This window comes from Ranitomeya imitator, chromosome 6, assembly GCF_032444005.1.
Source record: "Ranitomeya imitator isolate aRanImi1 chromosome 6, aRanImi1.pri, whole genome shotgun sequence".
NCBI lineage: Eukaryota > Metazoa > Chordata > Amphibia > Anura > Dendrobatidae > Ranitomeya > Ranitomeya imitator.
The window spans coordinates 419,650,004-419,665,359 of NC_091287.1; the positions used below are offsets into that span (position 1 = coordinate 419,650,004).

At 45.7% G+C, this 15,356-nt stretch overlaps 1 protein-coding gene across 1 annotated transcript in view; it reads right to left on the reverse strand.

The window, feature by feature from the left end:
• PRKDC (protein kinase, DNA-activated, catalytic subunit) overlaps window positions 1-15,356 on the reverse strand; it is a 448,603-nt gene that overhangs the window by 409,913 nt on the left and 23,334 nt on the right. The window contains exon 5 of the mRNA XM_069731310.1: window positions 5,930-6,038. Within this exon, the coding sequence (XP_069587411.1) occupies window positions 5,930-6,038 (109 nt within the window). The remainder of the gene's footprint in view (window positions 1-5,929; window positions 6,039-15,356) is intronic.

A 15,356-nucleotide genomic window follows, 5' to 3' on the forward strand; every position in this document is an offset into this window, starting at 1 on the left:
ACAGCGGGTCAGATATAGAAAAGACAGCGGGTCAGATATAGAAAAGACAGCGGGTCAGATATCATAGAAAAGATAGGGGGTCAGATATCATAGAAAAGATAGGGGATCAGACATCATAGAAAAGACAGCGGGTCAGATATAGAAAAGATAGGGGGTCAGACATCATAGAAAAGATAGGGGGTCAGATATCATATAAAAGACAGCGGGTCAGATATAGAAAAGACAGCGGGTCAGATATAGAAAAGACAGCGGGTCAGATATCATAGAAAAGACAGTGGGTCAGATATAGAAAAGACAGCGGGTCAGATATCATAGAAAAGACAGTGGGTCAGATATAGAAAAGACAGCGGGTCAGATATCATAGAAAAGATAGGGGGTCAGATATCTTACGTAGGATCTTACATAGTTATTAAGGTTGAAGGAAGACTATAAGTCCATCTAGTTCGACCCATAGCCTAACCTTACATGCCCTAACATGTTGATCCAGAGGAAGGCAAAAAAACATGTGGCAAAGAGTAAGCTCCACCTTGGGGAAAAAAAATTCCTTCCCGACTCCACATACGGCAATCAGACTAATTCCCTGGATCAATGCCCTATCAAGGAATCTAGTTTATATACCCTGTAACATTATACTTTTCCAGAAAGGTATCCAGTCCCCTCTTAAATTTAAGTAATGAATCACTCATTACAACATCATACGGCAGAGAGTTCCATAGTCTCACTGCTCTTACAGTAAAGAATCCACATCTGTTATTATGCTTAAACCTTCTTTCCTCCAGACGTAGAGGATGCCCCCTTGTCCCTGTTTCAGGTCTATGATTAAAAAGATCATCAGAAAGGTCTTTGTACTGTCCCCTCATATATTTATACATTAACATAAGATCACCCCTTAGTCTTCGTTTTTCCAAACTAAATAGCCCCAAGTGTAATAACCTATCTTGGTATTGCAGACCCCCCAGTCCTCTAATAACCTTGGTCGCTCTTCTCTGCACCTGCTCTAGTTCAGCTATGTCTTTCTTATACACCGGAGACCAGAACTGTGCACAGTATTCTAAGTGTGGTCGAACTAGTGACTTGTATAGAGGTAAAATTATTTTATTTGCCTTTGTAGCAGCTGCCTGACACTGGCCACTGAATATGAGTTTGTCATCCACCCAAGGTCTTTTTCATTGACGGTTTTGCCCAGAGTTTTAGAATTAAGCACATAATTATACATCTTATTACTACATCTTATTACTTCTACCCAAGTGCATGACCTTACATTTATCCCCATTAAAGCTCATTTGCCATTTATCAGCCCAAGCTTCTAGTTTACATAAATCATCCTGTAATATAAAATTGTCCTCCTCTGTATTGATTACCTTGCAGAGTTTAGTGTCATCTGCAAATATTGAAATTCTACTCTGAATTCCCCCTACAAGGTCATTAATAAATATGTTAAAAAGAAGAGGGCCCAATACTGAGCCCTGTGGTACCCCACTACTAACCGCTACCCAGTCCGAGTGTGCTCCATTAATAACCACCCTTTGTTTCCTATCCCTGAGCCAGCTCTCAACCCACTTGCACATATTTTCCCCTATCCCCATTATTCTCATTTTATGTATCAACCTTTTTTGTGGCACCGTATCAAAAGCTTTTGAAAAGTCCATATATACTACATCTACTGGGTTCCCTTGGTCCAGTCCGGAACTTACCTCTTCATAGAAACTGATCAGATTAGTCTGACAGGAACGGTGTCTAGTAAACCCGTGCCGATACTGGGTCATGAGGTTATTCCTCTTCAGATACTCCAGTATAGCGTCCCTTAGAATGCCCTCCAGGATTTTACCCACAGTAGAGGTTAAGCTTACTGGCCTATAATTTCCGAGTTCAGTTTTTGTCCCTTTTTGAATATTGGCACCACATTTGCTTTACGCCAGTCCTGTGGTACAGACCCTGTTATTATGGAGTCTTTAAAGATTAAAAATAATGGTCCATCTATGACTGTACTTAAATTCCTGCAGTACTCAAGGGTGTATCCCATCCAGGCCCGGAGATTTGTAAATTTTAGTGATTTTTAGACGCCGCGGCACTTCCTGCTGGGTTAAGCAGGTGACATTTAATTGTTTTTTTCTTTTGTAAATACTGATGAAAAAAAGTCATTTAGCATATTGGCTTTTTCCTCATCCACCATTTCACCCAGACTATTTTTAAAGGGGCCAACACAGATATAGAAAAGACAGCGGGTCAGCTATCTTAGAAAAGACAGCGGGTCAGATATTGAAAAGACAGCGGGTTAGATATAGAAAAGGCAGCGGGTCAGATATCATAGAAAAGATAGGGGGTCAGACATCATAGAAAAGACAGCCTGTCAGATATCATAGAAAAGACAGCGGGTCAGATATAGAAAAGACAGCGGGGTCAGATATCATAGAAAAGACAGCGGGTCAGATATAGAAAAGATAGGGGGTCAGACATCATAGAAAAGATAGGGGGTCAGCTATCATAGAAAAGATAGGGGGTCAGATATAGAAAAGATAGGGGGTCAGATATCATAGAAAAGACAGCAGGTCAGCTATCTTAGAAAAGACAGGGATTAGGATATAGAAAAGACAGCGCATCAGATATAGAAAAGACAGCACGTCAGCTATCATAGGAAAGACAGGGATTAGGATATAGAAAAGACAGCACGTCAGCTATCATAGAAAAGTCAGATATCATAGAAAAGATAGGGGGTCAGACATCATAGAAAAGACAGCGGGTCAGCTATCATAGAAAAGACAGGGATTAGGATATAGAAAAGACAGCGGGTCAGATATAGAAAAGACAGCGAGTCAGATATAGAAAAGACAGCGGGTCAGATATAGAAAAGACAGCGGGTCAGATATCATAGAAAAGACAGGGATTAGGATATAGAAAAGACAGCGGGTCAGATATCATAGAAAAGACAGGGATTAGGATATAGAAAAGACAGGGATTAGGATATAGAAAAGACAGCGGGTCAGATATCATAGAAAAGACAGGGATTAGGATATAGAAAAGACAGCGAGTCAGATATAGAAAAGACAGCGGGTCAGATATCAGAAAAAACAGGGATTAGGATATAGAAAAGACAGCGGGTCAGATATAGAAAAGACAGCGGGTCAGATATCATAGAAAAGACAGCATGTCAGCTATCATAGAAAAGACAGGGATTAGGATATAGAAAAGACAGCGCATCAGATATAGAAAAGACAGCACGTCAGCTATCATAGGAAAGACAGGGATTAGGATATAGAAAAGACAGCACGTCAGCTATCATAGAAAAGTCAGATATCATAGAAAAGATAGGGGGTCAGACATCATAGAAAAGACAGCGGGTCAGATATAGAAAAGATAGGGGGTCAGACATCATAGAAAAGATAGGGGGTCAGCTATCATAGAAAAGATAGGGGGTCAGATATAGAAAAGATAGGGGGTCAGATATCATAGAAAAGACAGCAGGTCAGCTATCTTAGAAAAGACAGGGATTAGGATATAGAAAAGACAGCGCATCAGATATAGAAAAGACAGCACGTCAGCTATCATAGGAAAGACAGGGATTAGGATATAGAAAAGACAGCACGTCAGCTATCATAGAAAAGTCAGATATCATAGAAAAGATAGGGGGTCAGACATCATAGAAAAGACAGCGGGTCAGCTATCATAGAAAAGACAGGGATTAGGATATAGAAAAGACAGCGGGTCAGATATAGAAAAGACAGCGAGTCAGATATAGAAAAGACAGCGGGTCAGATATAGAAAAGACAGGGATTAGGATATAGAAAAGACAGCGGGTCAGATATAGAAAAGACAGCGGGTCAGATATCATAGAAAAGACAGGGATTAGGATATAGAAAAGACAGCGGGTCAGATATCATAGAAAAGACAGGGATTAGGATATAGAAAAGACAGCGAGTCAGATATAGAAAAGACAGCGGGTCAGATATCAGAAAAAACAGGGATTAGGATATAGAAAAGACAGCGGGTCAGATATAGAAAAGACAGCGAGTCAGATATAGAAAAGACAGCGGGTCAGATATAGAAAAGACAGAGTGTCAGCTATCATAGAAAAGACAGCAGGTCAGATATAGAAAAAACAGGGATTAGGATATAGTAAAGACAGGGTGTTAGATATAGAAAAGACAGCGGGTCAGATATAGTAAAGACAGCGCGTCAGATATCATGGAAAAGACAGGGAGTAGGATATAGTAAAGACAGGGTGTCAGATATAGAAATGACAAGCGCGTCAGATATCATAGAAAAGACAGCGGGTCAGATATCATAGAAAAGACAACGGGTCAGATATCATAGAAAAGACAGCGGGTCAGATATCATAGAAAAGACAGCGGGTCAGATATAGAAAAGACAGCGGGTCAGATATAGAAAAGACAGCGGGTCAGATATCATAGAAAAGACAGCGGGTCAGATATCATTGAAAAGACAGCGGGTCAGATATAGAAAAGACAGCGGGTCAGATATCATAGAAAAGACAGCGGGTCAGATATCATAGAAAAGACAGCGGGTCAGATATCATAGAAAAGACAGCGGGTCAGATATCATAGAAAAGACAGCGGGTCAGATATCATAGAAAAGACAGCGGGGTCAGATATCATAGAAAAGACAGCGGGGTCAGATATCATAGAAAAGACAGCGGGGTCAGATATCATAGAAAAGACAGCGGGTCAGATATCATAGAAAAGACAGGGATTAGGACATAGTAAAGACAGCGCATCAGATATAGAAAAGACAGCGCGTCAGATATAGAAAAGACAGCGCGTCAGATATAGAAAAGACAGCGTCTCAGATATTATAGAAAATACAGCGCGTCAGATATAGAAAAGACAGGGATTAGGATATAGTTAAGACAGGGTGTCAGATATAGAAAAGACAGAATGTCAGATGATATAGAAAAAACAGTGGGTCAGATATAGTAGAGACAACACCATGCAGGGCGATTAGCACCTGCAAGAGGACACCAAGATTGGCAGATTGGATATTGGCACCCTTTGCTTTGAACGGATGCGAGCAGGTTCACACTTAGCACATGTGACAGACGTGACAGAATTTGGAGTCACTGTGGAGATCGTTCTGCTGCCTACAATATCCACCAACATGACCGGTTTGGCAGTGTTTCAGTAATGGTGTGGGGAGACATTTATTTGGAGGGTTGTATCTGAGGTACCAGGATGAGATTCTCAGACCCATTGTGAGACCATATGCAGGTGTAGTGGGCCCTGGTTCCTTCTGATGCATGACAATGCTAGGCCTCATGTGGATGGAGTGTGTCAACAATTCCTGCATGATGAAGGCATTGATGCTATGGACTGGCCAGCCCATTTCCCAGACCTGAACAAGCCCATATGGGACATCATGTCTCGTTCCATCCTTCAACACCACGTTGCACCATAAACTGTCCAGGAAGAAAAGAGGCACCGGACCAAGACAGGGACACCCATCGGACCCGATCGTCCCATAGGAGACTATAATAAAAGGTGTTTTGCTTGTCTTACAGGCAGGATTCGGGCTGATATACAGCATTATAGAATGCTGTATATCAGGGCTGAAAGGTGGTGGTCTTATCTCATATGGGACAAACCTGGTGACAGATTCCCTTTAAATGATAATCTATTCATAGATGAGATCATCAGGAGGTGGTCTAGCACTCAGCTGAAAACTGCTCCAGCAGCGGCTGGAAGTAAGGGGCGTATGGTATAGAGCCCAGCAGCCTGTAAATTTTTTTTTTTATCTCCCTTTCATGGAAATGCATGTACTTTGCTCAGTTCCAGTAACTGCCAGAGCAGTTTTCATCTGATCGATGGGAGCGCCGGATGTCAGACCACCTATCTTATATGGATAGATCATTGTCTGCTTATTTCGCTGTTCTTACCAAAGTGCTTTATGAAAGTCTAGACATTGTAACATTTCTTACCTGTATCTGATAATTTGCTTTTAATACAAAGTTCACCATAAAATTTGTTAAAAATTTCAAAGATTTTAAATTCCTCGATTTTGTAGGACTTCTTCAGGAGTTGCAATAACTGAAATGAAATAAAAGGAGGTCTTGCATTAGATAAGGCCGGTTTCACACGTCAGTGGCTCTGACACACTGACATGTGAAACCGGCCTGACACACGTAGACACATTGAAATCAATGCATCTGTGCAGATGCAAGGTGGTGGCTGCTTCCTGTCCTGGCCGCATCTTCTACTGTATGAGTGGTCACGTGGGGCCGCCGATTACAGTCATGAATATGCGGCTCCACCTCCCATAGGGGTGGAGCCGCATATTCATTACTGTAAATGAGCGGCCCCACGTGACCACTCATACAGTAGAAGATGCGGCCAGGACAGGAAGCAGCGCCAGCCAGCGAGGGAGCCGGGTGAGTATTTTAAGAACAGCGGGCAGGCGCACAGCGGGTGGGAGGGGGGTGGGCACATGGATCTTTATTTTAAACACGAGAAAAAAAAAAAAAAAAGGAATATTCATATCTTCTCTACAGCAAACGCTGCTGCAGGGAAGATATGAATGGCAGCTTCAGCACCAGATGCAGGGGACAGCGCTAAACTTTAGCGCTGTCTACTGCACGGTGCGTGTGGTACCCAGTGGGCACACAGGCGGCATACGTGCGCCGCCCGTGTGCCACACTGATGTGCCACAGAAACGCACGGGCACACGGACACGGATAATTCCGGTACCAATTTTTCCGGTACTGGAATTATCTGGACGTGTGAGACTGCCCTAGCATGGACAGAAACAGAACAAAAATATACACACACATGTCCTAGGGTATTTGGCTAAATTAAAGGAAACAATAATAAAAATGATACCTGGTCTATAGCTATCTGACACGCGATAAAACGGCGGCCACTAAGGGTTTTAAAATGGTGATCGGGGGAATAAGGCTGTAGCGCCCTCCAGAGATGGAAAATCCCCGGAGAACATGATCAGGGCCAGATTTTCCAATGCCTGATCACAAAAAATAAATGTTTGACCGCTGCTTCAATGACTGATCTTTCTTTTGACAAGATATACATGTCAGAGGAGACAGAAATTATCCCCCATGAGACACCCCCCCCCGGTAATCCTGCCATACCCAAGCCCATCTGATCTGTCCCCTGGCCCGTTGTCATCTTCCTGGAAAAAAAAAATAGCGGGCGCATACGTAGTGCGCCCACCAAGATCTGCCAGCTGGTACCCAGCAACAATAGGACATTTTTCCTATTGGTTCCTTTTAATCACTGTGATGGGCCCCATTATAGTGATAAAAAAGTAGATCAAATGCCCCTTTGTCACCCCCTTAGTTAGATTTAAAAAATTCAAAATCTTTTTCTCCCAGCCAATCATTGGGGGACGCAGACCATGGCTTCTCTGAACAAAGCGATGCGCAGCTGTATCCAGCAGGTCAGAATAAACCATCTCTTGCTGCCACTGCTGTGTTTGGACGGTGTAAGGTTAAAGTGATGAACCCTCGATCCACCATCCCCTTTACAGGGAAGTGAAGAGGGACTGTCCGCCTCCTTGCATCATCTGTTAAACAATGGTGATGCAGTGGGGGCTGCACGGATGCCAAAGGAGGTGCCTCTTTACATCCACTGAGTCCAGGCCCCGGGGTGGACGGGGCTGGTTTGTGAGGCATTAGATCTGGCTGCAGAAGAGGATACATGGAGGCTACACTCCATGTGCTCGTCTGTTGATGGTGTGGTGTGATCGGTGGGCTTTAAGGGATCCGTCGCCCCTAAAAATCAGCCCAGGTATGGCATCCCACGTAGCAGAAGAGTATACATGGAGGCACACTCCATGTGCTCGTCTGTTGATGGTGTGGGGAGATCGGTGCCCTTTAAGGGACCTGTCGCTACAGACTCCGAGAGGGAGAGAGTTCTTGGATGCCAAGGTGCATGATTGGTCGGTAGACATACTAGGATCCATTTCCCACATTCCTGCACGTTTCAAGAATGCTTGAGGCCCCTAGTAACCGATGGCTTCCTTGTAGAGGGGGATCCATCTACCTCCATCATGGGAGCTGTCCGATCCACGGAGGGATGCAATCGCTTTACTCAGAGAAGCCATGGTCTGTTTCCCCCAATGAGGCGAAGTAGAAATACGCCAGTGCGAGCGAGCCCTAACTGTTTTTCTTTTTAAAAATTTTATAAACAATGTACACTTGATTTTTGACATTGTTTCAGTGACATGATCATCTGATTATCGGTATAATACACGACAGTAGTCCTATATTGATCCCATTGGTCATATTGGTCACATTTTACCGCAGCATTCTAGAGGTTAAACGGTCAGGATCAGAGATAGCGCAGATGTGTAACGCAGCAGATACCTGCCACATATAGAGCGGGCTCAGCTCCTGACTCACCTTCATACACTCCCTACTGACGTGATGGACACAGGCAAGGGTTTATTATGTCAAAAGTGTAAAATATGTATGGGCAGCTAAAGGAATAATGCCTGAAAACCTGATGTCCTTGCAAAATTGGCCTGTGTCTTTTATTTATTAGAAAAAATGTATATACTGGTATGTCCTCTTATTCTCACCATATCCCAAAAAGAATGATGAAAGACGACCAGCTCTGAAAATACAATGATTTTGTGCTACTCTCCTCATGTTCCTATCTGTGCACCTAGTGGCCGTGATGTGCACTGCAATCTGCTTTGCATCTTTCTAGCATAATACAATGAAGATGTGATGGAAAAGAAATGGAAATCCAAAAAGGGACAAAAAGGAAAAAAAATAGTTTTTTTTTTCTAGCTTACTAATGTTATTTAAAAAGACCTGACAAACTGACCATGCAGTCTGATTTACTAGCATAACAGAGATTAGGAGGAGCTGAACAGATTGTACTGAATCTTTTAACCCTAAAAATACAATTTGGATTTCAATAATATCACTGCTCATTCTGATCCTGTTTCAGTGATTGGCACCTATTTATATATGTAAATGACAAAAGACTGGCTGGCACTTCCAAACTAGTGTGAACAGGTGCATACTAGGAGCAGCCATCTCCATATACAATAAACAAAAAGAAATGCACTCTGCAGTGCTACAGCATGTCAATATGAAAGCTTCTGAATACTAGGAAAAGAAGGATTTTTGGTACTCACTGTAAAATCTCTTTCTTGGAGCCTTCATAGGGGGACACAGGTAACCATGGGTGCATGCTGCTGTCGCTAGGAGGCTGACACTATGCAAAAAAAGAAAAATAGCTCCTACTCCACAGTATACACCCACCGACAGGCACAAAGTACCTCAGTTAGTGTTAAAGCAGTAGGAGAAGGAACCAAAAACTCAACTTATGTACCAACCGAACAACGAAGTCACACAGGCCCAATGATGGTACAAACAATTAGGGAGGGTGCTGTGTCCCCAATGAAGGCTCCAAGAAAGATTTTACGGTGACTACCAAAATTCTCTCTTTATCGCTTCATTGCAGGACACAGGTAACCATAGGGTGTCCCAAAGCAGTCCCTAGGGTGGGGAACAGAAAAGAAGCAAAGAAAAAAAACAAAAAAAAAAACAGACTCAGGGTCGGCCATTGCATAACCGCCACCTGCAGCACCTTCCTTCCCAGGTCTGCCTCAGGCGAGGCATCACTATGAACCCTCTAAGAATGACCAGGTCACAGCCTTACAATCTGAAAAGCCAAGGCCTGGTGACAAACAGTCCAGGAGGCCCCACCGCCGAGGGGAGTGAGCCTTCATTCCCGGAGGAGGCTGTTCGTCCTGAACGCAGTATGCCTCCAATATTGCTGAACGAACCCAATGGCAATAGTGAACGTAGAAGCTGGGAGCCCGTTACAACAACCTTCAGAGATGACGAACAGGGCATCAGATTGACAAAAGGGTTCAGACCTTGAAAAGTAGACTCGGATAGGTCTGACGTGATCCAGCTTGTGGAGGGACCTCTCCAGGGGATGGACCAGAGAGAGACACAGAGAAGGAAGGACAATACCTTCATTAATGTGAAATGAAAAGACCACCTTAGGTAGGCAGAAAGGAACAGGCCTGAGAACTACCTTGCCCTGACGTAGAATCAGGAATGGGGAACGGCAGGACAATGCCGCTAACTCGGAGACTCTCCTGATGGATGTAATGGAAGTAAAAAGACAAATCTCCACGACAGGAGAGAAAACATGATGTCTTGAATGGGCTCAGCAGGAGCACGCTAAAGACAAGGTTAAAAACCCATGGATCCATGTTAAAACGATAAGGCTATGTGCACATGTAGGAAAAGAGGTGCAGAATTTTCTGCACAAAATCCGCATCTCCGGGCAGAATCCGCAGCGTTTGTGCGTTTTTTATGCGGAATTGATGCAGATTTTGTGCGGATTTTGCCACTGCGGATTTTTAACATGGAGGGGTGCAGAAACGCTGCAGATCCGCACAAAAGTAGTGACATGCACTTCTTTGAAATCCGCAGCAATTCCGCACAGCTTTTTTTTCCCATTGAATAACATTGTACATCACAGTGCGGATCTGCAGCGTTTATGCGCGGAAAAATCCGCTGCGGATCCGCAGCAAATCCGCATCGTGTGCACATAGCCTAAGGAGGTGCCAGGTGGGCGACTTCTTGAAGAAAGGTCTTTACCTGGAAACGAGAAGTCAGATTTCGTTGGAAAAGATTTGACAAACGATAGACCCGAGTCAAGACCTGCTTGTAGAGAACCAAAAATGGAAGAGAAAACAGGGATTTTTGTGCTACGCACCGTAAAATCCTTTTCTCCGAGTCGTTCATTGGGGGACACAGGACTGTGGGTGTATGCTACTGCCGCCAGGAGGCTGACACTAAGTAGGTATAAAAAAAAAAAGTTAGCTCCTCCTCCATAGTATACACCTTGCCACTGGCCCTGACAGCTCCAGTTTGGTGCACAAGCAGTAGGAGATAGAGAAAACAAAACAGCATTAGAGCAAAGACAACATGTCTAGAATAATACTACTGTCTGAACAACCCCATAGACAAATAAAATGAATAGGGAGGGAGCTGTGTCCCCCAATGAACGACTCGGAGAAAAGGATTTTACGGTGAGTAACACAAAAATCCCTGTTTCTCCATCGTCTCATTGGGGGACACAGGACTGTGGGATGTCCCAAAGCAGTCCCAGGGTGGGAAGAAGACTCACTGGAAGAAAACCCCTAGGCACTTACCGCCTATAGGTGCGATACCGCAGCCTGAAGAATTTTCCTTCCCAAACTTGCATCAGCAGAGGCCTGAGTGTGGATATTGTAATGTTTAGAGAAAGTGTGCAGGCTGGACCAAGTGGCCGCTTTGCAAACCTGCTCTGCTGAAGCTTGGTGCCGAAGCGCCCAGGAAGCCCCTACCGCCCGAGTAGAGTGTGCCCTGATCCCAGCCGGGATGGCTGCACCCTTGATACAGTAGGCCTCCTGAATAGTGGTTCTTATCCATCGGGCTAAGGTCGATCTAGAGGCTGCGAGTCCCTTTTTATGACCCGCAGGAAGAACGAACAGAACATCCGTCTTTCGAAAGGAAGCGGTCCGAGAAACGTATCTTCTCAGAGCTCTCACCAAATCTAGAGTATGGAGAGCTTTTTCCACCCGGTGTGTAGGCGCAGGACAAAAAGAAGGCAAGACAATGTCCTCATTAATGTGGAATGAGGAGACTACTTTTGGCAAAAAGGAAGGTGCTGGTCTCAGCACCACCTTATCCTGATGAAATTGTAGAAACGGCGCCTGACAGGACAAGGCCGCTAATTCCGATACCCGCCTAATGGATGTTATAGCTACCAGAAACAAAACCTTCCAAGAAAGGTACCTTAAAGGAATATCTTGGAGGGGCTCAAATGGAGGTTCCTGAAGAGCACTCAAGACCAAATTAAGGTCCCAAGCTTCTATCGGAGCTTTGTAAGGAGGGACTATATGAGAGACTCCCTGCAAAAAAGTTTTTACTTGGAGATTGGTAGCGATCCTGCGCTGGAAAAGAACCGATAAGGCGGATATTTGCCTCCTAAGGGTACTTGGAGCGAGACCTGAGTCTAGACCAGATTGGAGAAAAGCTAGGACATTAGGAATGGAAAACCGAAGAGGAGGAAGACCCTTCTTCCTGCACCATGAGAGAAAGACTTTCCAGGTGTGGTGGTAAATGCGTGCTGAAGCTGTCTTTCGAGCATTAACCATAGTTGAGGCTACTTTCTGAGAAAAACCGGCCTGGGTCAGAATCCAAGATTCAACGGCCAAGCCGTCAAACGCAGGGCCTCTAAGTTCTGGTGGAATATCGGCCCCTGCGACAGAAGATCTGGCTGCATTGGTAGCTGCCAAGGAACCCCGATGATCAGCTGAACTAGGTCTGCGTACCATGACCTCCGAGGCCAATCTGGGGCGACTAGAATTGTCGGAACTCCCTCTAACTTGATCTTCCTGACGACCTTTGGAAGCAGCGCCAGAGGGGGAAACAGATATGTAAGACGAAATTGGTTCCAAGATAGGACTAGTGCGTCTACGGCAATTGCTCCTGGATCTCGAAACCGTGCAACGAACCTGGGTACTTTGGTATTCGACCCGGTGGCCATTAGGAAGAGACAGCAACGTACTAGAGGCCAAACGGGACACGGGAGGATCCACTGAAGGGGATTCTGCCCACTTTTTACAAAGCTCTGGAGCGAACGGATACCTTGCACCTAGGGCCTTCTGGCCTAAGAAACGTTTATCTGGTCGCTCCATGTGACGTTGGACTAAATCCTCAAACTCAGGATGAGTAGAAAACACCCTATGAGGTTGCTTGAATTTCTTAAAGGACACCTTATGACCAGAAGGTAAGGTGGCCACATCCTCTACTCCCAAAGTCTGGTTAACGGCCTCAATGAGACTGTCAACAGATTCCTGATAACCAGGAGCTTCTAAATCAAAAGACCCCTCTGAGTCATAGTCCGAACCGTGCTCACTCAATTCCGCAGGTGAGGGAGATCGAGAGACAGGATTCAAAGATGCTGATGCACCTGACGGACCGGGAGACGCTGTGTGGGATCGTTTCCCCTGTGTCTGCCTAGAGGGAGTACGGCCCCTGCAGGCCGGAGGATCCTGAAAATCGGAGGATCTTTCCAAAACAGGCGGATGAATGTCCCTGACAGGGGCTTGAAGGGACTCAACCGCCTTTGTTAGAGACGCCATAGACTGCGTTAATGATATAACCCACTCAGGGGGAGACACTGCCGACCCAGGTACAGGCACACCCGGCAGGATAGCCGGCGGGGTAGCAGGCAGGGTAGCAGACGGGGGCTCCTGCACGCGCTCGGAATCACAAGCCTCACAGAGATGGTTACTTTGCGCATGCGGAAAAGCAGACCGACAGGTAATGCATGAGGAATACAGAACTGAGTGAGTCTTAGGGTTTCTAGACATGATGACTCTATTGCTGCAGCTGCTGCTGCTATGCTCCGTATCTCCTTATGAGCTACTAGGTCTAGAACAAAAACTGTTGTCAGGCTGAGGGAAGTAGCACTTACCCCAGTCCTGTGTCCCCGTATGCTCTCAAACACTGAACCATGTCTCCTGTGCAAACCACACATATAAACTAATTCACAGGGCGGATGCCTGAAAAAGTGGGAGGAGTTACCGCACATGGACCCGGTTTAGGCCGAAGCAGGGATCTAGATTTTACTCTTTCCCCTGCTCTCCCGGGAAAGCTGGGTGCTCGAAACCGGAAGTAAACCGACGCCATGGAGGCGGGACTTCCCCCAGACTACAAGACCCATAATGCCACAGGCTGTACAGAGAAAACCGGAAGCCGCCGAAAAAGGGGTGGGACTTCCGCCCATGCTCAGACTACAAGATCCATAATGCCTCAGGCGAACAGGAAACCGCCTAAAAAAGGGGCGGGACTTCCGCCCATGCCTCTGCTGAAGTTTGCTTGTGGGGAAAAATGCTGGAAACCAGCACAGCGCCGGATATAGTCGCCAGCATAACGCGCAATGAAGCAGGAGCCCCCCCTGTGCAGCCCTCTGACAGCGCATAAGGTTAGACATAAAAAAATCCACATATAAATATATATATACATATATAAATATTAAAAGACGGTGCAGGCACCCCAACTCCTTACACCCTTCAGAAGGCGAGGAGAGGGACCGTCTGCCTCCTTTAAACACCGTAGTCGTGCATTGGTGATGAAGTGGAGGCTGCACGGACAAGGAATGAATGCCTGTACAACCTAGGGTTCCGTTACCTCAGGGTGGTCAGGTTCTTAGTCCGGCAAAAAAATCCCACGTCGCGGGAGAGGATACGTGGAGGCGACACTCCACGTGCTCGCCCGTTGTTGGTTTGGGGAGATCGGACCCCTTCAAAAGGGTCCGTCGCCCCTGTCTTATCTTCAGAGAAAAAAAGAAAAAAAAAACATCTGGGAAAACCCAGAGATGTGCCTCCTACAGACACTAAGCATAAACTGGAGCTGTCAGGGCCAGTGGCAAGGTGTATACTATGGAGGAGGAGCTAACTTTTTTTTTTATACCTACTTAGTGTCAGCCTCCTGGCGGCAGTAGCATACACCCACAGTCCTGTGTCCCCCAATGAGACGATGGAGAAAAGGACATAGGAACCAATCCCTTGTCCTTCCCAACCCCCCAACCAGAAGAAAGCCTTTCAGTATCTGTAGAGATATGCAAGGATGCTGGTTTTCTGGTCCTAATCATGGTAAAAACCAGCCTCCCTCAGGACTACGGCCTCAACGTCCATGCTCATAAACTCAGACTGTGAACTCTGGTGGAAGAGGGGGTTTGAGAGAGAGGATCTGGACAGCCTGGAAGCTTCCAGGGGGCATCCAGAGTATGTTCACCGGGCCCATCTTGGCCCGTCGAGCTATAGGATTACAGGGGTCCTTTCTGCCTTAATTCTTTTCACGACTCTCGGGAAAAAGGGGAGAGGCAGAAAAAAATAAGGCAGTTGGAATTGAGACCACGATATTACTAGAGCATCGCAACAAATGGCTAGTGGATCCCGGGACCTTGTAACGAACCAAGGAACCTCATAGTTCATCGAGACGCCATGAGGACGACGTCTGGGGAGCCCCATTTCTGTATATGTGGATGAAGATGGCGGGACTGAACGACCACTTGCCCGAAGTGAGACCTTGATGGCTCAGAAAATTGGCTGCCTGATTCTCTACCCCCGGAATGTGCACGGCTGATATGGCAGAAACGTGAGATTCCGCCCATGCAAAATCCTTGTTACCTCTATCACAACCACGTCACGGCCTCACCGGTACCCCACCACACTGAATGTCTTCGCCATGATAGAGCATACCGGCAGACTCTGGTGAGATCTACCCACAACAGTGGGCTATACGTGTGGTGTACTTTGCCTGTAGTAGTAGGCGGCACCTGGTTGGGCATTTTGCATGTATTTTG